Genomic DNA, 24,446 nt, shown 5'->3' on the forward strand with positions numbered 1-24,446 from the left:
TCCAACCAGTCCATTCTGAAGGAGATCAGCCCTGGGATTTCTTTGGAAGGGATGATGCTAAAGCTGAAACTCCAGTACCTTGGCCACCTCATGCGAAGAGTTGACTCATTGGAAAAGACTCTGATGCTCGGAGGGATTGGGGGCAGGAGGAGAAAGGGACGGCAGAGGATGAGATGGCTGGATGGCATCACTGACTCGATGGACGTGAGTCTGGGTGAACTCCGGGAATTGGTGATGGACAGGGAGGCCTGGTGTGCTGCGATTCATGGGGTCACAAAGAGTCAGACACGACAGAGCGACTGAACTGAACTGAACTGATGACTGTAATGTATACTTATCAGGGTGGGAGAAAAGGACAGTGAAGTCACTTCTGGCTTTAGAGATAAAAAACAGGAATTCTAGGAATCAGTTTATAGACAAGGCAGTAAAGGAGTTGAATCTAAAGAAGACTGGTAGATGGTCAATAAAAGAACCAAGAAGTGTATGTGCCTAATCACAGAAGCAACAAACAGCCAGGTAAAGTTGAGCAACAGCAAGAAATCCAGGTCAATGAGTCTTGGGTGCTGAAAGAGAGGGAGTAGCTTAGAGGAAAGAGAATCTGATGCACCTTCTTTTATATTAGAGAACAATTTCTACCTGGTTAGTCATCTATTCCATACCTCAGAGAATCTGGAATTAAAATTCAGATTACATCCTTTAAAGCAAATAAGCAAGCAATATGCATTACTATTAGTATAAATGAGGTAAATGACCAAAAAATTACTGTATTATTTTTCAGTATAGATAAGTCATTTTTGCGTAATGCTAAGTGCCTTTTTGTTTTTAAAAATTAACATTAAAAAAACCACATACAACTATGTGTGGAAGCTCACTTCTAATAAACAACTTAAAGGAAAGTAGTAATTTTCCATACAGGATTACTGTCTTTTTAAAGAAAGATGATTAGAAGCAATGTATGAATGTCTAGATGTAATTAACCTTATAGAGACATATAGTATGGATGGGAGTATATCTGAGGACATAGCTTTTTTTTCCAGGAAAAAACAGGATAAAGACATTTTACTTGAATGAAGAAGTAGTAAAGACATGTTAAATTCTGTGTAATTCAGGTTCTGTAACTAGAAAACATCCTGAAAATGAAAAAAAAATTTTTTTTACTTCTTAAATTCTGTGATTCTAAAAATGTTTTTTGTGTCTCAAGGAGCTCCAGGTGCCTATAAGTACCAAAAAAGTCTTTACACACATTATATATAGGCTTTTTAAAGGAAATAGATGATTACTCTATTTTTTGCAACATTTGTGAATCTGGTTCACAAAGTTTTAAAAAATCCCCACTGCGTATGCAATTCATATTCTAGAAATGTGAATTTGTAACATAACATGTGTTCACATAAGTCTGTTAGGCCCATGTATTCCACATTATTATTTTGTTTAAAGTGTAAAAGGCAGATGGTCTTGCTTTCGGGTATTTAAAATTTTCTAACAGAGCAGAATCTCATAGTCATTTAGGGACATTAACTTTGGAAAATACTTAAAAACTTTATGACTAATGAATAATGACTACTGATGAATTGCTGCAAAGGTGGGATAAACTTCTGACTAGAATATACAAGCTAGTTCTGCTTCCCTCTAGTTTAGAAACTTTGCATGGGTCACATAATTCCTACTACGTTTCCTCATTTTTACTCACTGTTCTTTCCTCTCCTCCACCTCTACGCTTTAGCACTACTTGCAGTTTCAAAAACAAAGTGCCCAGATCATCAAGCAAAAGTGTCCTTTGCATTTTATTTATTTTTAATATCTTGGGCAGTACAAATCCGGGCTTTATAAACTGCTAAGACATGCTTTTACAGTGCAGTCTGAGGATGACCTGCAATAAATGGGACTGTGGGACAATTCAGAAGTTTCTGTGATTCCTGTGCCCACTAAAGTTTGAGAAATAACTACCCTCCACCAAGCTCTGTGGCATACAGAAAAGGAACATATTAAGATCATATTCACATTTTCTAAGGGGTAATGAATTACTTAAAATATAAAGATCAAAATCTATTTTTCTCAGTGATTAAATAGTAGCACTGAAACAGTTACTGTTACATTAACTTTCAAAGGAAAATTATGGCCTTTCCTTGGTATGTCTGAACATGGTAAGTCACTTCAGCCATGTTTGATTCCTTGCAAGCCTATGAACTGTAGCCTACCAGGCTCCTCTGTGCATGGAATTTCCCAGGCTAGAATACTGGAGTGGGTTGCCATGCCCTCCTCCAGGGGATCATCCCAACCCAGGGACTAAAGCTGGGTCTCCTGCATTGGCAGGCAGGTTCATTACTGCCAGTGCCACCTGGGAAGCCCTTTCCTTGGTATAGCCATCAAATAGATCAGCATGTAATAATAGAGCCATGCAATATATATATAATGGGAATTTCCTTTTGTATTCTATAATTACACTAAGCTAGTTTTTAGCTTCACAAAAGTTCTATTAAAAATAGACTGTCTATATAAAATAAAATATTATGGTTCAAATAAAATGGTTAGCAGATGATGTAACACCAGGCTACACATGTTACATTATTATGTTTACTCTATTTACTTTCCTATATCTTAGATACAGAGCATTGTGAAGGCAAGTAGTATTGTTTTTCTAGTGCCCAGTGAAAAATAGACCACAGAGCAGACATTCATTTAGTAAATGTCTGGTGAATGGATGAATAAATAAATGACTGAAAATCCAATATGCATGCATCCCAGAAAGAACATGTACAAACAAAAATTACTTTAGAAATTAAAAGAAGAAAACAATAAAACATATTTTACTACATGTATCTGTAAAAAAGAAAAGGAAAATAATAGGAATGGAAAATATTTATCTTTTAAAATAATAATCATCCTGACTAATCTGATTCAATAAGCAAAGTTCCCAGAGGTTTAGATAAGCTTTTAATTTTTGCATAATAATACAAGGCATATTTCTATAATTGTTTAGAGTTATTATTTCTAACATATCAGTCAAAAGGGAAATTGATATTCCAGGATGCTAATGAATGAGTTAATGATTAAGATGGTGGTTATTTATTACTTGGGGAAAAAAATCTAGGTGAGGAAATAAAGGTCAGAAAAACTTGAAAAGAAAAACAAGATTTTTCTTTAACTGTATTTACTGGACTTACTCCTACAATTCAGAACCAATTATAAACACTGTGGTACTATTCATAATTGCATACTGAGTGTGTAAATTTAAAAATGGCAACTTTAATTTTCATTTCATCAGTATAAGGGAGAAAATGAAATTGAATACTAATTAGTATATGTGTCTTATACACCTAAAAGATTAGGGGACTACTGTGCTCATTATAAGTTTAAGAAAGTACTCAAATGCTTCATTTGAATGACTGAATATAAATAAAAGAATAAAGTGACAAGGGAAATTAATAATGCTCAAACAAAGAAAATCTGTGATATGATTACACTTCCTAGAGCCTCTTAGATATGGTTGTTCTTTAAGAAAAGAGACATATTTTTCTTTGGAAAAATAACTTAGAAAATGAGGTGTTATTAAAGACTATAATAATTCTCTGAACACAATAATGAAATATGTATTGAAAAGCAATAGTGAGTTTTCAGTTTTCCTCCCGTTATATGCAAGATTTCCTTATCTAATATAAACCCTTTTAATTAACTTTTACTGTTTTTATATAAGAGTTCATTATCATCTTCATAGAAAAAGCAGGAGAACTCCAGAAAAATACCCATTTCTGCTTTAATGACTATGACAAAGCCTTTGACTGTGTGGATCACAACAAACGGTGGAATATTCTTCAAGAGATAGAAATACCAGATGTCCTTACCTGCCTCCTGAGAAATCTGTATGCAGACCAAAAAGCAACAGTTAGAACTGGATATGAAACAACAGACTGGTTCCAAATTGGGAAAGGAGTATGTCAAGGCTGTATTTTGTTACCCTGCTTATTTAACTTATATGCAGAGTACATCATAAGAAATGCTGGGCTGGATGAAGCACAAGCCGGAATCAAGACTGCCAGGAGAAATATCAATAACCTCAGATATGGAGATGACACCACCCTTATGGCAGAAAACGAAGAGGAACTAAAGAGCCTCTTGATGAAAGTGAAAGAGGAGAGTGAAAAAACTGGCTTACAACTCAACAGTTAAAAAACTAAGATCATGGCATCCGGTCACATCACTACATGGCAAATAGATGGGGAAACAATAGTAACGGTGACAGACTATTTTCTTGGCTCCAAAATCACTGCAGATGGTAACTGCAGCCATGACATTAAAAGACGCTTGCTCCTTGGAATGGAGAAGGCAACGGCACCCCACTCCAGTACTCTTGCCTGGAAAACCCCATGGATGAAGGAGCCTGGCAGGCTGCAGTCCATGGGGTCTCGAAGAGTCGGACACGACTGAGCGACTTCACTTTCATGTTTCACTTTCATGCATTGGAGAAGGAAATGGCAATCCACTCCAGTGTTCTTGCCTGGAGAATCCCAGGGACGGGGGAGCCTGGTGGGCTGCCGTCTATGGGGTCGCACAGAGTTGGACACGACTGAAGCGACTTAGCAGCAGCAGAAGCAGCTCCTTGGAAGAAAAACTATGACCAACCTAGACAGCATATTCAAAAGCAGAAACATTACTTTGCAGACAAAGGTCCGTGTAGTCAAAGCTATGGTTTTTCCAGTAGTCACGTGTAGATGTGAGAGTTGGACCATAAAGCTGAGCGCCAAAGAATTGATGCTTTTGAACTGTGGTGTTGGAGAAGACTCTTGAGAGTCCCTTGGACAGCAAAGAGATCCAACCAGTCCATCCTAAAGGAAATTAGTCCTGAATATTCCTTGGAAGGACTGATGCTGAAGCTGAAGCTCTAATACTTTGGCTATGTGATGTGAAGAACTGACTCATTGGAAAATACCCTGATGCTGGGAAAGATTGAGGGCAGGAGGAGAAGGGGACAACAGAGGATGAGATGGTTGGATGGCATCACCAACTTGAATGACAAGAGTTTGAGCAAGTTCCAGGCTTGGTGAAGGACAGGGAAGCCTGGCGTCCTGCAGTCCATGGGGTCACAAAGAGTTGGACACAACTGAGTACTGAACTAAACTGAACTGATCATCTTCACAACAAAAGCAAAATAATAATAATAACCATAGTTAAAATAGCAATAGACTGCCTTTATATGTAAAAAGAAGTATTTAATTATTCTACTTAAATTGATGAAGTTATGTTTAATCTAAGATTCAACTCTTTGCTCTCTTTCACTGAGGTTATTTCTACCTATAATCTGTGGGAGAAAGAAAGTTTAAAATTCATATTCTGAAAGACAGAATAATGAGTAGTGTTAAGTAGGCAACAAACTGTGACAAAGTGAAGTGAAAAATCAGGACCTACAACAATCCTAAAGTATTTCTCAGAGAAAAAGAAACTGCAAAAGTATGTTATTTATGGTTTATTGAAACAATCACTGATGCGCAGGAACATAACCTGCCCAAGAGAAACTCTGATGCAAACTTGTGACATCGTCTCTCAATTGCTCTGCAATTTCTGCTATGAATCTTAATTTCTAAGGTTTTATAATGACCTCAATTCTGTAAATGCATTTCATAAGGTCAACTTAAAAAACGGTCTCTGGGATGATTTTTAGCAAATAGAATATAGGCATTTTTGTTGTTATGCGTTTATTTGAAACTTAATTGGAACTTCATTAGTCTACGATCAAAATTGTACAGAGGTGCCATTTCTACTATCTGGAATTTTCTCCTCGCATGTGGCAATAGATTAGAAAAATCATGTGTAACTAAAGAAGCAATTTCTGCAAATGTATGCAAATTAAATTCATAAAACCAAACAAGAATATCAGATAATCACATGGAGCCATATAGATAAAAGAAATGTATATAGAATGTGTAAAATTCATAAAAAATCTGAAGAAAGATATATCTAAAGGAGACTTTGGCCCTGTTTGAAAGTATAGAAATCATATTACTTGGCTGTAAATTAATCTCTGTTTCTATTAACTCCCTGTAAAGCAACCTCTATCTTTTGTCTCCTAATAATGTTACATCATACACCCCCATCTTAAAAATTACCTCTGACTCAAAATATGCAGTCAAAACGTAGAAGAGATCAGCTGTCTAAACAAACCCTATTCCAATTCTGTGGTGCACTGAACCCACACGTGCAGTTCCCCCAGCAACCTAAACACAGGTCATGATTTGCTATATGGCACTGCCCAGATTCTCATGTGGCATCTTGGATCATCCTGTTTCCTTGGTATCTAGTCTTTACTGAAAAGCATCTTCCAAGGTTTGTCTCAGAAGCCATCTTCCCATGAGCCTTTCTCATGATAATTAATACCTTCTTCCTCTGTCTGACCTCAGTGTGCACTGGATTTCCCGTCTTTTTAGCACACCTCAATGAATTGTTAAAGGTTATTAACATGTGCCACACCAACAGAGGTATAAGCTTTCACAGAAATCATGGCTTGAGCACCTTTTCTGTCTCCGAATATGCAGTTTTCCTGTCTCACTTCAGTTAAGGGCTCAAAAGGTATTAAGCAGATAATATATAAGACGCAGGCATTACTCCCATCCATCACACTTTTTGGAAATCATTTAATTTCCATTAAATTTTCTCACATTTAAAAACATAGCTGATGATAATTAATGATAGAGTATGAATTGAAACACACCCAGTTATTGAAAGAGGGTGCTGAAGACATTTGAGATATTATATTCCATTGTATAATTTATATATACACATATGGAACCACTAATAAGACAGAGAAGGAAAAGACACCATTTTTATACTCCTGAAGTACCAAAAATTGCTACTAAGCGTTAACACAGTACTGATGGACACATGGCATATGTAAAATCCTCTCTTTGACATGTACCTTCAGAGAGAGAGATTTGCAACTCAAGGTCATTTTAACATTTTTAACTCTCTTCATTCACTTTCCAAAGGAATATTCACATTTCCCACAGTTTCAGGATTTATAGTCAGTTTGGACTCTAGCTAAATCATCCTTTCTTCTGTGACCATGAAGAAAAGTCACATGTTAGACACTATCTTCTTTCTGAAATGACTCTAGCCATTCCTTGGCAGAAACCCTGTCCCATCCCATCTGTTACCTGAATCCATGGCCATCTGTCATTTTCTGCAGCTGTCCAGGCATTTATAAGTCCCTTCTTATTCAGACGTGCATAGTAGGGATACCACTTCTGGAGTCCAAAAAGAGCTCGGTGGGTAGATGAAGCTGTGATTTGCTGATTTGAAATGATTCCCCCTTCAATTCCCAATGGGCCAGAGCATTCTAGGAACAAATTAGAGGAAAAATGTGAAGGTATCAGAAATAACATATCCAAATGTGGCTGTTAGATTTGATAGAAGATTTTTAAAAGTGATTTCAACTTGGACCATCATGTGATTCAAGCCCCTCACATTTAACAGGTTTGTTACAGATCACAACATGAAGTGATTCTTGCTCCTCCCGCCATGCTCTTCTTTCTTTGCTGTGAATGTGGCATCTGAACAGACATGTCCCTTCTGCACTGCTATTCTGTGTTACATCACATCAACAAAAAGTGCAATGTCCTTAGAAGGTCTATCTCGTATTTTGTATTTCCATTAGCACACCTCACAAATCATAATTTATCAAAAAATATCCATTGGTCCATTATTTCTTGACTAGGCTACATCTGAGTTTGGTATTAAAATAATTTTCATACTGACTTAGCATTTCTCACACTATAACTTTTTCAGTTATATTTTTATAATGGCTGGCAGTTATGCTTTCAAAAAAAGGGTGATGTGTAAACCTTTTAAAACATTTTAAACTATTATAATAATAACTTGTGATATACTATAAATAACAGGAAATACGTAGACAAATTATTTTTATAGAGTAAGCAGGTAAGCACTCAGACATTAATATAGAGCAGTATAAATACCACTCAGTAAATCAATATATTAAAATATTTACATTTCTAATTTTAATTCAAAATACACAACTCTATCAATAGGGATTCTGCACATATATTTTAGCATTTTTCTTTATTTTTGTTAAACTTGTAAATTGGAATTCAAGATACATTTACTAATAAATACTTAAAATACTAAGATTAAAGCATAATATACTCAAAATAATAGGTCCTCAGATACTTAAGGTATTTAGATTTTAAAATCAGAAACAAAAGTAAATTGATGTAAAAATAATATATGTACTCAAAAATTTTTAAATTAAAAAATAAAAATAATATATGTACTATATATATAATATACATTTGAATTTCTTAATTATTTACTAAAAATTCACCAGACAGTACACTTATTTCTTATTCAGTTTTTAAAATTAAGAATAAGTAATATTATAATGAAAAGCAATACCTAGTTTTCTTAATTTCAATAACATATACTATACTCAACTTATTGAAAAATTAGGTTTGTATAATAAAATGATAGTTCTATTATAAAATATACTATAATGATATACTAGAATTCTTGAAAATATGAAAGGAGTACACTTCTATTATTAAACCTTAGTGCATATAAGTCAACTTAGTCATTGCTACCAAGGATATTTTAGATTTTAATTACTACTGAAGTCTAACAATTGTTAGTAATTATATGTTTACATTCAGATTGAGGATGCAAATATGAAAGGAAGAATTCTGCCACCAGACTACAATATTTTAAAAAGTTACAAGGAAAAAAATTAAAAAAAAAAAAGTTACAAGGATGATTCTCACTGGTATCCACTTTTTTTCACTAAGCATAAATGTTTCTTTTTTCTATTCCAAGCTCAGATAATATGTAGTTCAAAGGACATTACTTAGAAACATTTTCCCAATGAATTTAAAACCTTTAAACACTTTTATAAAAACAAAACTTGTGGATAAGTAATCATCTTAATCAATTGTTATTAGTATATATGACATTAATATAGCAAAAATTGCATCTTTGTGATTGATAGCTGACAAATTATTCGCTTGCTGAGTTAGACAGTTTAGATATTTTCTAAAGCATTGTATTTAGAACTCTAGCACTTTATAAAGGTGCACTATATCACTTTGAAGTCATTTAATTAAGAAGCCATTCATTTTTAGAATCACACCATTAGGAATCACAGATAATAATCTGATTTTCACATTCCTAAAAAAATTAACATTGAAAACTCAAATATTGAGTCTTTGGATTCTTGCTCTGCTTTGCATTTCAAACTTAAAGATCTTTACAGATTTCATAAAAGCACTAAGTAACTTTCATGATGACACTTTGATTTTAAGCAACTGCAGGAGGCTGGGTTTTTAAGAATGTTGCCATTAAAAAGAGTCTCAAGGATGCTTGTCCTTGATTTGCACAATGTTTGGATGGAAAAGTGCAGCAGGCAGGGAGGCCATTTATTGTAGGCCAGTCAGTGGAATGGCAGAGCCAGAGAGTCAGCTTTGATTAATTAAACTGCAAGATAGCCTTAGAAACAACTCTGTACCATTTAGTTGTTTACTTCTAAAGACCTTATGCAGAATTGGATGTCCTCACCGAATTTGTAACCATTAAAAAAAAAATTAGACCTCAAACCACACTATTCAGCCTGTCCACTTTGTCAGTCCTCTTAACCTCCCCTTACTAGCAACCATATCAGCAAACAATGGCTATGAACTGCTACCTTATCATATAGGCCAAACACCAATGAGCAATTTAAAAAGATATTTGCATTTATTTATGGTGCCATAGGCTCCCAATTTTGTCATGTCCTCAACAGTCATACATTCAAATAAAATAGAATTAAAAAAATATATAGACGTGCTGTATATATATATAGTATTTCACAGCTTACAAAATACTTTCTCCTGAGCTGTATCAGTGATGTGAGGTCAAAACCGATGAATTTTTCTTTTCTCAGCCCTCAAGTCCACAAGTTCTTTTAGAATGAACTTTTGTAACATTTACTTACATACTATACTTTATGTGGCCCTTGACTCTGGTGGGGTGGTGCAGTTCTTGAGCAAAACATGAGTGTGTGAAGTATCAGCTTAATTCCTTAAAAATGGAATGATCTTCAGTTTTTCTCATTTCAAAAATTATGGTTATGGTGACATTGAGTCTACCAGCTGTGAGGTAATGAAAGATAAATGGTGTGTTCCCTTTGTAACCGTAAATTGTTAATAATGAGCTTGGTTCTACAAGGTCACTTGCACGTCTCTCCTTAGAGACGAGGCCATTGCAGCCTTTTAGCTCCTGTGGAGCTGACACTGATTCTTATACTGCTGCATTCTTAGATGCTCACAGTAGCTTGGCTTGTACACAAGAAGAGCTCAGGAAATATTGCTGAATACTGGTATTTGGTGCTTTTATTTCTAGAGGGTAACCTAATAAGCAAATCTCAGTTTTATGCTTTATTTCACACGGGGAAGTTGTCACAACAGCAGCTTTTTCTTCACTAATCATTTGGACCACAATCAAATGGATGTCATCATAATAAAAGGTTCAAAATCCAATTTCCTTTTGCCTGTGCCATCCACTTCCCCGATGTCCTATTAAATACAACAGTTATAAAAACTAATGAAGGAGTTGCAATTCAGAATGCAAATGATTACACACCTAAGATGAAGTGACCTTAAGCTGTGAACAATAAGATGATTAAAAGAAAGATAACGTGGAGATATATGCTATCACCATCCATACATGAGGGAAGGACATGAAATCATTCTTGATGAAAAACTATACTAGATGAGCATTTTGAAGTTTGAAAAGTGCATCCACATGTGTTTCCTCACACAATCAACATAACAGTTCAAGGAAAAAAGGTTATCACACACATTTCATAAATGAGGAAACCAGTGAGGAGGGAAGGTAAACTCATAAAAGGTAAGTCTGGAATTTAAGCCAAATGTTCCTGCAGAAACAGAAAATAATATCAATTGATAAAGTGAAGAGTTCAGTAATTCTTTAAAAGCTGATACTGAATTGTTTTTCTTCTGTTGTTATTTTACATGGGGATGTGTGTACATGTACTAGGAATAGAGGATAGGAGAATTAGCATGAAGGAATCATGTAGAGTATTACTAGTGGGACTCAGGATATGACAGGGCTTTCACAAACTGGGGAGCATTAAAAGAGTAGGCAACAGTCTGTGACAGTGAGTCACAGAAGTAAATATTGAGGCATCATGGTGGTCTGTGTCCCTTTACAAGTGCTAAAAAAAAATTGACCCGCTACCATTATTGATCTATAGATTGCCTACCTAATTTGGATAGGTTTACTCAGTCCTGACTAATTCATTGACCTCTTATTATGTGCCCATCTACCCAGCAATATATCTATCTATTCATCCATCCATCCATTCTCCATTCATTAAATTCAATTTTGAAAACTGCATATTAATTAAAGGCCTTCTATATCCAGGCACTTTTCCAGGCAGTGGAGATACAAGGATGAATAAGGCAGAAAAAGCCTCAGCTCTTGAGGTCCATATTCTAGTGGAGAGACCAATTCTAAATAAACACTTAAATAAACAAGGAAATACCTAAAAAAGTGGTAAGTGAAGAAAAAAGAGGGTGAACCAGGTGGAGGTGTGAGATGATCAAAGACAGGCTTCCTGAGAGATGACATACATCTGATCTCTTAAGTGAGAAGCAGGAACTGGCTACTGCACTAGATTTACTGTACTGGTTTTCTGAAGGAGCTTTCAGCCCAATGGGAGAGACACATATAGAAACAAACAAACAAAAAATAAAATCAATATAACATGGCAGATGCTGTGATGTTGGATGTCCAGGATTCCCTGGGAGATGGGAGAGGGAATTATAATCCAGCCTGGGCTTCATGGAATAGCGTAGGGATTAACACAGTGTAGAAGAAAGGGAGGGCAGACAGAGAAATAGGAAAAAACCTGGTATGACTAGGGACGTGAAGGCAGATCAGTGTTATTAGAGCAAGATGGGTTGGTGAGAGGTTAAAGGATGGGGTAAAGAAGCAGAGACAGATTATTTTTCTGGAAATCTTGCTGAAAAAAAAAAAAACTGATTCTATTAGCGATGGGGAATTTTTGAAGGATTTTAACTATGGTGATATTGTCACTTAGCATAAATGATTTAAGAGGTGCCAAAACTAGGGCTAAGTAGCAAACTACTACTACGGTCCAGGTGAAAATGATGCAGGTCTGAAAGAACAATGGAAAAGAAGAAGAGTTCAAAGCGTATTCAGAAATCCAAATCGAGAAACAGTGTTACAGTGTTAGTCATTCAGTCATGTCCGAATCTTTGCAACCCCATGGACTATAGCCTGCCAAGATCCTCTGTCCATGGGATTTCCCAGGAAGAATATGGAGTGAGTATCCATTCCCTTTTCCAGGGGATCTTCCTGACCCAGGCATCAAACCTGGGTCTCCTGCACTGCAGGCAGATTCTTGACTGTCTAATTAGATGTAGAATGGAGGAGAAAAATGGAGTTATCTTTGAAGGTGACAGACAGTAAGTAGCAGATAGCAGTTCCCAGTTGAGGGATTGGTGATGTCTCACAAATAACACCTTTAAATCTAATTCCTTCCTTAAAATGTTATCAAAAATTATTCTTGCTGCTGGACTGCATTTGAGAGGATCTGACTTAATCCCACTTGCTATTACTATGCAGAACACCACAGGCTACATTCACATCAACCAGGCTCCAGGGACAGTTTTGAAAACTGAAAACCTGTTTCTATGCTGAGGCCACACCCAGAACTTCCCTGCCTCACAGCTCATCCATGCGTGTATATCTGCTGTCCCACAAAATGCGGAGCCCCTCATAGACCAGGGTTATATCTCACATGGTATCCAGCAGCAAGCCTCATTCTCAGCAGAAAACTGATCTCAAATAAATACATAAGGCAAATAAACAGTAATAATTACAGCCAATATTATAGCATTTTAGTTGTATAATTTACTTTTAAATTAAGAACAATTATTTCACCTAGTATCTCAAGAGTACACCAATATTGAGGCCTTTAGTTGTTTAAACATTGAGCAAAGAGGAAGAGCATCTTTTCCATTAAAAAAAAAAAAAGGACTGATAATCAAGTAGGTTACTTCTGTTTCTCAACTTGTTGCCACCCAACAACCAGGTATCTCTGAAACTGTCTACTGTTATGCCTTGAGTAGGGTTTTCCCAGGTGGCTCAGTGGTAAAGATGCAGGACATGCAGGTTCGATCCCTGGGTCAGAAAGATCCCCTCGAGTAGGAAATACCAACCCACTTCAGCATTCTTGCCTGGAAAATTCCATAGAGGGAGCAGCCTGGTGGGCTGCGGTCCATAGCGTCACACAGAGTCAGACACGACTGAGCACACACGCACACACACCTACAGTGTGCCAAGTGGCAATTTGATCACTGCCGAATATGGCAGTAGAACATGGTGGTCTATTGTTTGTGACCATTAGACCTTGTTTATGTATCTTTGGTCCCGTGTTTGCTTTCGTCAGATTCAACAGTAATCCTAAACTAATGAGTCCGATCAACATCAATGACCAGGGGCTTTTAGGTGGCGTTTACATAATCAGTTAAATAATCAGTTTGCTGGAATGGTCTGAGTGGCCTGGAAATGCCTCCTGCCCCGAGGTCCTGCCATTCAGATGGACAGGGTAAGTGAGTGATGTCGCCTGGCAGGGGGTGCTCAGGCAGCTGGGCCAGCCGGGCCAAGCCTCACACGTTCTCCCCAGAGCCACTTTTCCGCCTTTGCCAAGTCCAGGTGCAAATAAAACCGCTTCAACGTGAAGCCTTTCTCACTCTGCAAACTCATTCTCTGGAGTGCGGTATAGGATGGCATCTGCATTTTATTGATCTTGCAGCTGACAGGGAAGCCGTACTTCAAGATGCCTCACATCTTGTTCCTGAGTGTGCTGGTTAAGCCTTTCAAATAAGGGGGATGCTTGGCTGCATCCATAACACAAACGCACTGCTTTCATTTGCTCTATCTCAACATCCAGACATCTTCAGAAGGAAAGGATTTCAAATTAAAGCCATGTTAGAAACAAATCTTTAAACATCGCCAGTCCTCTCCTTCTCTGAGCATCTCATCTTATAGGAGTGAGGATCCTCTGCTGTGCTTAGCATAGCACGATAATTGTGCTGAACAAGAGCGCTGGCGAAGGAATTACGGATGACCTCCAATACTGCGGAAACAGATGCTGATTCAAGCAGAAACTTCTCTCTGTGCCACTTGGACCACAGTCTTTCTTTTATTCCTAGGGTTTGTTCTATTTTGAGAGTTGTCTTGAGACTAGGTTCTAAATTGGTGAGAGAGATCAAGGCCACTATTTCTCACTTAGTGGCTCAGGGTTGAAAGGAAGCCTTAAAATTTTTGCTTGTGAGTTTTCCAATATTGAAAATAATAGAGTATAGTTCTTAATAGAAAGGGGAAATTCTTTAGTGGCCATGTATCACAATATCAGTCTTCGAGACTGAAGAAAATTAGCATTTATCAAGAATAAGCAGCCCATCCGATGCAAAGAAGTAGAGTTTTCTCTAAGGTGCATATGCATTTTATGTGAATTCCAAATAAGCTTAACTTATTTGGAATTTAAGTTAAATTTATATTTAAGCCCCCTCCATCCTCACCCCAGCCATCCCACACACTTGCTGGTTTTTCTCAGCTTATCATTTTTCAGGGGTTGGGAAGTGGTTTCAGAGGCAAGTGGACAAGGGACCGAGCAACCTCATTGAAGTAGAAGAAAAGTTGCTCTCAGAAATAAGGTTTGGATACACTAGCTTGGAGGTAGGAGAGCAGGGAGATGGGGAAGGAGCTCCCTGGACGTGGTGAGAGAACGTGAAGGTAGACCCACACAACACAGCCCTCCCATCACTCACAAATCACCTCGGAGCACCCGTAGGGATTAGCCAGCCTCACCTCATCGCGCTGAGAGTGATCATCCTAAAAGGACTTAGAGTGAAAAATCCCATTTGGGGATGTTTGCTTCTCTCCACACTTAGAGAATGCTTTGGGACATAGATTTCACATATGGCCACGGTAACCTTGCTTAAGGAAGCCAGTACTTGCAAAAATCATCAAAATAGTTTCTCCAGATTAGTTAAGCTTATTTGGAATTCACATAAAATGCATGTGCACCTTAGAGAAAACTCTACTTCTTTGCATCGGATGGGCTACTTACTCTTGATAAATGCTAATTTTCTTCAGTCTTGAAGACTGATTCTGTGATATATGGCCACTAAAGAGTTTCCCCTTTCTATTAAGAACTATACTCTATTATTTTCAATAGCAGAAAGCTCAGAGGTGCCTGAGATAAATGATGAGGAACAACTATTTATGCACTTTTTTTCCCTCTTGGACAATAAACTTCTTAACGGTAGAAACCATGCCTTTTGCATTATGTATGTTTTCAAAGCACTCAGCCCAGTGCCTTACAATTGGCAGTTCTCAATACTATGGGTTATATCATAAATTAAAACTAATCACTGCTGTTTTGGAATTACTTTTCTTCCTTTCTTGAAACTAAATTTATCCTCCAAACATAGATATTATCACTCTAAGGATTCCACATACTAGGTGGGCATTAAAATCAGAAATACTTTTGGTATGCTGGACCCACTTGAAATACATCAGAATTAACTCTTGGAGGTAGGGGAAATATGTTTGGAATGAAAATCAGCCTTCATAAAGTTACAAATTCAATTATCAGCCATCTAGCTATTTTCCTATAAAATATGGTTATGCTTTTCTTCACATTGTATTATCTCAAATCAATTATGATGTAATCTCAGTTAAATTAATTGCTTTAAATTCAGGAAAAATTAAACTCATGAATAAGCTAAATTAGAATAGGAAATTGTCCATTAATATTTCCCCAAGCTAATTTTTTGAGCATATTGATGCCGAATGATAGTGTTATTTAAATAGCAGGGTCTACGGACTCTAGTATTCAAAAGCCAAAATTTGTATCGAGATAATTTACAGAAGTCAATTAAATCTAATATTATCATCCTCTCACAGTTAACAGGCATTGCCATAGGATGATCAAAGAGCACATTTTAGTTTGTGTAAGATGTATTCTCTCAGAAGAGAAAAGCACACGTGCTTTTCAAGCACTGAGTGCATTTTTGCAGCCAGGCAAGATTTTAGTAACTTGTACTCAGGCTTCCACTTACACTGCACAATTCATCTTCTACCGACTATGAAGATAACAACATGGTTTGATGAAATATTTGTCTGTAGACTCAAAAGCCCTGCAATTCAAAAACCCGCAGGTATACCTACACTTGCCTTCTGACAAAACATATCTGCACAGGAAGAGCTAAAAAGGGGTATAATGGCAAGGTAAATGCTAAAGGTGGGATTCAGTTGCTTCAGGAAACAGGAGTCGAATACTAAGTGTAAATATTCAAGCACTGCCATGCAAAAGACACTTTCCCACACTTACAAGGTATTTACATCTTTTAGGTGTCTTTGGTAAATGTCTACCATGGTAAGTACTGCAAGGAATTGCCTCTGATGTTTGGTTATAGAGCAATATGACTGGCATGTCAAACACAGATTTTTATTTGAGAGAGAAATCACTGTCCCAAATCCAATTATCAGCTACCTAGGCATTTTTTTCTGTACAATGCAGCTTTGCTTTTCTTCGTGCTGGATGTTATCTCAGGTCAAGTATGAAGTCTCAGTGTTCCAGAGGTCAAAAGAAACTAAGCTGGAAAAGAACAAACGGGAAGCTACTGCAGATGGTAGGTACAGCCCAACAAGCCCTCTCTAAGGCTAGCACTCCTTGAGAAGTTGGTGGGACGAAGGCTCGGGGGCAAAATGGAGCCTGGAAGACAACAGAGGCTGATTTGATTATTTGAATTCTAGAACTATCTATTGATACATGTATATTAACTCCTGAAATATCTATATAAATAGATATACTATATAAATGGAGAACTCATATAGTCAGAGAGGTATGAGAGTGGAAAAGGGAACTATAAGTTCTCACAAGTAATTTTCAAGTCTGCTCTCCACATCACAGCATCAGCTTTGTTGTTTTTCCTCTTTCCAAACTAAATCAAAGAGTATATCTTGTACTTCTATTGTGGTCCAGTGGTTAAAGAATCCACCTGCCAAAGCAGGGGACACAGGTTTGATTCCTGGTCTGCAAGGATTCCACATGCCACGGGGCAGCGAAGCCCATGCACCACAACTACTGAGCCCACGTGCGACAACTACGGAAGCCCAAGTGCCCCAGAGCCTGCGCATCACAAGAAAAGCCACTATAATGAGCAGCTTGTGCCCCCTAACTAGAAAGCAGCCCCGGTTCAAGGCAAATAGAGAAAGCCCACACAGCAACGAAGAGCTAGGGCAGCCAAAAATAAATTAATTTTTAAAAAGTTAATCTTTTGTCACTATTTCCAGGATAGGACTGAGACAGAAGATGAATTCTTGATTGATTCTAGGAATTGATTCTAGGAATCAAACATTCCTAGAGACTATCACAAATGCTTTGCATAGAGTATTTGCCATGACTTTGGATATCTGAAAGGGAAAATCCAACATAGAATTTATAATTAAACAAAAGTAAAGCTATGGAAACAAAGGATGAATTATGAATTTTATAGAAAGAGCATTCTAGGAGAAGTTAATAGAGTACCATTTTGTTATAAATCTGTATAAGTTAAGCCAGCCTTTCATACATTATTTCTTATATGAGATTCATATGAGATCAGTTTTATAATGCAAGGAATATAGGTCAGCCTATTAAAATAGGGAATTTACCTTTGCTTCTTTTCAAAGCTACTATATATAATAATAAAGTAGACCTTGATGTTTTGTTATGTTCGGGTTAAATGTTCATTTTTGTCAGACAGTATTTGTAGAAAAAACAGCTAAATAGTGTATTGTGCTGTGTGCTGAGTTGCTCAATCATGTCTGACTTTTTAAGACCCCATGGACTGAAGCCTGCCAGTATCCTCTGTCCATGGGGATTCTCCAGGCAAGAATACTGGAGTGGGTTGCCATGCCCTCCTCCAGTGGATCTTCCCAACCTAGGGATCAAACCTAGGTCTGTTACCTAATAATGCACACTAGTAATATACCTAATAATGGGAAAGGTTGAAGGCAAAAGGAGAAGAGGTGGCAGAGGATGAGATGGTTAGATATCATCACCAATTCTACAGACATGAATTTGAGCAAACTCTGGGAGACAGTGGAGGACAGAGGAGCCTTGCATGCTGCAGTCCACGGTGTCACAAAGAGTCGAATACGACTCGGCAACCGAACAACAACAAATAATGACACATATATTTCCGACAAGTAAGGTATTAAAAATATTACATCTAGATTTAGATATTCAGGTGCTGGAAAAGGTATAGAATATTAGCTACGTTCAACAATATATTCATATACTTTATGATACACTGCTATTTTCTGGTATGTTCAAACAGAATACATGATTGTTATGTAGTCTAACCTAAATGATTAAGTAAATAGATATGCTTCTTATAAACTAATAAACTTCTTAAAACTTAAAAATAGATGTCAAATATAAAGTTTTAAACTACAAATAATCCTGTGACTGCCCATTACAAGTTTCAATTTTGAAAAGGTAGTCAAAACTAGAATTTTATGCTTTTTCTTAAGCTTTTAATAAAAGAGGACTTAATGTTTCTCTTACTTTGGAATGAGGTAAAAGACTAGCTTCTCCAGAGGCTTTTATCTTACCATCTTATTCATGCTGAATTGCTCACCACCCTAGTTACATATTTACAAGATTAACCAGGAATCAGGTAAAGGTCAACACATCACAAACATAAAGCATAGCCATTAACCCAAAGCCATTAACACTTCCCTTGTGGCTTAAAAGGTAAAGTATTTGCCTGCAATGCCTGAGACCTGGGTTTAATCCCTGGGTCAGGAAGATCCACTGGAGAAGGTTATGGTAACCCATTCCAATATTCTTGCCTAGAGAATCCCATGGACTAAGGAGCCTCATGGGATCACAAAGAGTTGGACACGACTAAGTGACTAACACTTTCACTTTCATTAAACCAAAATGAAGATGGAAGAATTATTATCATTGCTAAAAATTCCTGTAAATTATGCAGAAAGTGATTTTCACTCTTAGGAGTTCTTCACTTTAGTCAAACGTCTCAAAAAATACTAAAAGCAGTTATTTTGCAACTTAACAACCATTAGGACACAACAGGATATAGCTACTATTATTAATATACAAGAATGATAAATTACACAAAATAGAACAAGGGATATAAATTTCACCTTGTATTATTAGGAAAAATATTTCATTAGTTGAACATGTTTCTTCAATCACCCAAAACCTTTTTAGATACATAAAAAGAAATATTATGAACTATAAATATTATGTGAACTATAAATTGCTCAGGGGTTATTACAGAGTTTTCTTCGTGCCTTAGTTCTTTCAAACATTATTTGCTCAGCTAAACCAAAATTGAAAAAAATAAAAAGAAAATAGAAACATTCATTTTGTATTAATAGATATAAAGGTCTACAGTTTCATAGGATCATACAATTTTCAAATGTAGGTAATTTGGGAAATAAGGTAACAATTAAGTGTCATATACTGCTGACATAATGTATGTAGAGTGACTTATTGAGTCTTGGCCCACTTTCTAGTATATCAGTTCATCAAGACTGTTTTCACTATAATTTTGGTGGAGGGTATGAATGAAAATGCAGTCCCAGATATTTATATTTTTAAAAACATTTGGGTGATAATAATGTATAGCAAAGTATGGAAACTGTGAGTTAATCATCTGTATTATTGGGAAAAGAAGATCCACCTTAGATTTGTTTCATAGACTAGAAACAATATATCCTAACACATAGTAAATCATATGACAATTAATATGCCCTTAATGAATAGCAGTTCCTTATACTGTAATTGTTATTTTATTGTTGTTATAAAGCAAAAGTTAGAATTAAAAGTTATGGGTAGGAGAGACTGACTAACTATGACTATCTGAATACTGAAGATTGAAAAATATATTGCCATTTCAGCCAGGTTTTCCAAGTATTCACTTCTTATTCAGGAAATAAGAGAAGAGTATAACATCTACTCCCATTTCCCCACAAATATTCTTAATAAAAATTAAATACATACATAAGCACAATTATTAATCATGAAGAGTCACTGAAAATGTTCCAAAATGTCATGCCACTTGGCATTTCCTTAATATCATATTCATCATCAGATAATTCTGTCACCAAAGCATTCAAATTGTCATATAAATCTCTGCCTAGGGGAAATATACACTATAGCTTCTTATAATGAATGAAAACGAAATGGTTCCCCACAGTATATTGCCAGACTCACTGGATATAAAAATAACTAATTAAATAATCTCTTTTTAAAATAGGTCTGTGACTGGCAGGCACTTTTTTTCATTGTGGTACAAAACAGGGATTTCTCCTCTGGAAAAATCTCATATTAATACTTTGATAAAGTAGATTATAACTCTGAAAAGTGCCTTTATAATCAAGTTTTTTTTTCCCCAATTTAATATCCGAGTAATCTTATCTTTAGGTTGGATGGAGATAACGTTTTAGCTGGCAGCAATTTTGCTGCAGTAATCAAAGAAATCTCATTTCCTCAAGTCCATAACTGACAGTAAAGCAACAAACCATTTCCCCCCAAATTGAATAGTACCTGATTTCTAAATCTTCAGCATAACCATTTTTGTTTCATCATGACTTATTTTTCCAATCAATGTGAGAAGTTAATATTCACTGTTTTGGATTTCCAAAGACATAAAGTGGATGTATTAGAAGAAAAATCGTGAAATGCCCCCTTAGTACCTAGCCAACTCTGTTTTGATCTGATTTTCAGACACAAGAAAACCACGCACGAGTGCTGGTTTCTTGTGTGTGTGTGTGTGTTAGTCGCTCAGTCATGTCTGACCCTTGCTACCCCATGGACTGTGGCCACCAGGGCTCTCTGTCCACGAAATTCTCCAGGCAAGAACTGGAGTGGATTGCCATTCCCTTCTCCAGAGGAACTCCCAACCCAGGGATTGACCCCTGGTCTTCTGCCTTGCAGGCAGATTCTTTACCATTCGAGGTGTTAAATAAGCAAAGTAAAATGAAGAGTCAGTTTCAGAAGAAACTTCTTTGCTCTAAATGTATGGATTTTTTTCTCTCACAGACATTCTTGAAGAATAAAAACGAAGCCTGAATATATTTATTGCAAAGAGAACATGTCAAGTATTTCAGCCTCAAAATAACCCCATGGAGGCTAATTTCATTCTCAATTTTCAATGAGGCAAATGAGGCTCAGAGAGGTTGAATAACTCCTAAATCCACAGAGGAAAGATTTGGCCTTAGGTGTTTTGGTTACCAAAGGGTCATGACAAACATCATGGCGTGATATGATGTTTTGGGGACATTTCTGTTTGCTGCACTGTGTTAAGAGTGTGGAGAAGTGATGAGAAGGGACAAGCAGTTCCATCATATTTATAAAGACAAAGAGTAAAATAGCTCACTCTATGTTCTTCATCACTGTTTCTGTCATGGCGTATAGGCTGAAGGGTCAACACTGATAGTTACTCATCTAACATTTAAAAAAAGATTCTAAATGTTCAATGAGCAAAGCAGAGGCATGACATTTCATACTCTAGTCTTAAGGTTCAAGTGATGCTAATTTAAAGTTACCATCATTTGATAGCTAGATATCCATAGAAAAGGACTGTGGTGAATGTCCTACCTCAAGGATTTCTACAACTTTATTTTTCTTCTCTCTCTTGCTTTTTATCTTCTTTCTATAATACATGAACTGCTTTTATACATTCACTTATGAGAAAGTCAGTTACAATAAGGGCATTCTTCTCTGTTTAACAAAATACTCTGCCTAAATTATGGAGGCAACTATTTTCAATGTTAATATCTTCAAACAAGAAATTTGCAAATGCATAAGTATCTCATTAGTCTATATATACAATTTATAGTAGCAGTATTACTGGCTCAGTTGTGTCTTATTCTTTGCGACCCCACAGACTGGCCAACCAGACTCCTCTGTCCATGCAATTCTCCAGGCAAGAATACTGGAGTGGGTTGCCATTCCCTTCTCCAGGGGATCTTCCCAACCCAGGGATCAAACCCGGGTTTCCAGCATTGCAGGCAGATTCTTTACCATCTGAGCTACAGGGAAGCCCATATAATTTATACATAGTTTATATATAGTTTATGTATATAATATCCAAAATTCATATCATTACTTTATCAAGAACTTTATGTTCTAACCCCAGGATTGCTTTTATAGTAGCTGCTAAGCTTTGTTTTTAAAGCTTTGTATTTTAGGTGCACAATAATTGTTAGAAAAATAAACAGACACCGATTATACATTTAGGTACCCATGAACTTGTATTTCCCCAGTGTATTTCCCTTTCCTTTCATACTCAATTTATTGTATATCCAAGATTCAGTATCTGTGATAGCAGATTAAAAAGTATGAAGAAAATAAATCAATTGATTATATTTACTCCACATACCTTACCATTACTTTAAAATTCAGTTTCAACTCTAATTTCTCACAAGCATGCTGTGGGCTATGCTTAGTCTCTCAGTTGTGTCTGAATAGTTGTGACCTCATGGACAGCAGCCCGTCAGGTTCCTCTGACCAAGGGGATTCTCCAGGCAGGGATACCAGAGTGGGTTGCCATTTCCTCCTCCAGGGGATCTTCCCAACCTGGGGATCCAACCCAGGTCTCCTGCATTGTGGGGGGATTCTTTACCGACTGAGCCACCAGGGAAGCTCAAGCATAGCTATTTAATAATGCGAATTATTAACTGAAACACAGTTTTTACAGTATTTAATTTCTATCAATACTCTCTGGCTAAGGTGGAATATTAAAAATAAAAATCATTTCACCTATTAATAAAAACAGGGAAAGAAATGCAAAAAAGCAAAATGGCTGTCTGGGGAGGCCTTACAAATAGCTGTGAAAAGAAGAGAAGCGAAAAGCAAAGGAGAAAAGGAAAGATGTAAACATCTGAATGCAGAGTTCCAAAGAATAGCAAGAAGAGACAAGAAAGCCTTCTTAAGCAATCAATGCAAAGAAATAGAGGAAAACAACAGAATGGGAAAGACTAGAGATCTCTTCAAGAAAATCGGAGATACCAAGGGAACATTTCATGCAAAGATGGGCTCGATAAAGGACAGAAATGGTATGGACCTAACAGAAGCAGAAGATATTAAGAAGAGATGGCAAGAATACACAGAAGAACTGTACAAAAAAGAACTTCACGACCCAGATAATCATGATGGTGTGATCACTGACCTAGAGCCAGACATCCTGGAATGTGCAGTAAAGTGGGCCTTAGAAAGCATCACTATGAACAAAGCTAGTGGAGGTGATGGAATTCCAGTTGAGCTATTCCAAATCCTGAAAGATGATGCTGTGAAAGTGCTGCACTCAATATGCCAGCAAATTTTGAAAACTCAGCAGTGGCCACAGGACTGGAAAAGGTCAGTTTTCATTCCAATCCCAAAGAAAGGCAATGCCAAAGAATGCTCAAACTACCGCACAATTGCACTCATCTCACACGCTAGTAAAGTAATGCTCAAAATTCTCCAAGCCAGGCTTCAGCAATACGTGAACCGTGAACTTCCTGATGTTCCAGCTGGTTTTAGAAAAGGCAGAGGAACCAGAGATCAAATTGCCAACATCCGCTGGATCATGGAAAAAGCAAGTGAGTTCCAGAAAATCATCTATTTCTGCTTTATTGACTATGCCAAAGCCTTTGATGGTGTGGATCACAATAAACTGTGGAAAATTCTGAAAGAGATGGGAATACCAACCACCTAATCTGCCTCTTGAGAAATCTGTATGCAGGTCAGGAAGCAACAGTTAGAACTGGACATGGAACAACAGACTGGTTCCAAATAGGAAAAGGAGTTCGTCAAGGCTGTATATTGTCACACTGTTTATTTAACTTATATGCAGAGAACATCATGAGAAATGCTAGACTAGAAGAAACACAAGCTGTAATCAAGATTGCCGGGAGAAATATCAATAACCTCAGATATGCAGATGACACCACCCTTATGGCAGAAGGTGAAGAGGAACTAAAAAGCCTCTTGATGAAGGTGAAACTGGAGAGTGAAAAAGTTGGCTTAAAGCTCAACATTCTGAAAACAAAGATCATGGCATCCTGTCCCACCACTGCATGGGAAATAGATGGGGAAACAGTGTCAGACTTTATTGTTCTGGGCTCCAAAATCAGTGCAGATGGTGACTGCAGCCATGAAATTAAAAGACGCTTACTCCTTGGAAGGAAAGTTATGACCAACCTAGATAGCATATTCCAAAGCAGAGACATCACTTTGCCAACAAAGGTCTGTCTAGTCAAGGCTATGGTTTTTCCTGTGGTCATGTATGGACGTGAGAGTTGGACTGTGAAGAAGGCTGAGCGCTGAAGAATTGATGCTTTTGAACTGTGGT

At 36.9% G+C, this 24,446-nt stretch overlaps 1 protein-coding gene across 2 annotated transcripts in view; it reads right to left on the reverse strand.

Annotated features, from left to right (window-relative positions):
- EDIL3 (EGF-like repeats and discoidin I-like domains 3) overlaps window positions 1-24,446 on the reverse strand; it is a 486,664-nt gene that overhangs the window by 182,851 nt on the left and 279,367 nt on the right. For both annotated transcript variants that reach the window (XM_010863387.1, XM_010863386.1), the window contains one exon: window positions 7,146-7,327. In XM_010863387.1, the coding sequence (XP_010861689.1) occupies window positions 7,146-7,327 (182 nt within the window). The remainder of the gene's footprint in view (window positions 1-7,145; window positions 7,328-24,446) is intronic.

The sequence above is a fragment of the Bison bison genome, unplaced genomic scaffold (assembly GCF_000754665.1).
Source record: "Bison bison bison isolate TAMUID 2011002044 unplaced genomic scaffold, Bison_UMD1.0 scf7180017864490, whole genome shotgun sequence".
NCBI lineage: Eukaryota > Metazoa > Chordata > Mammalia > Artiodactyla > Bovidae > Bison > Bison bison.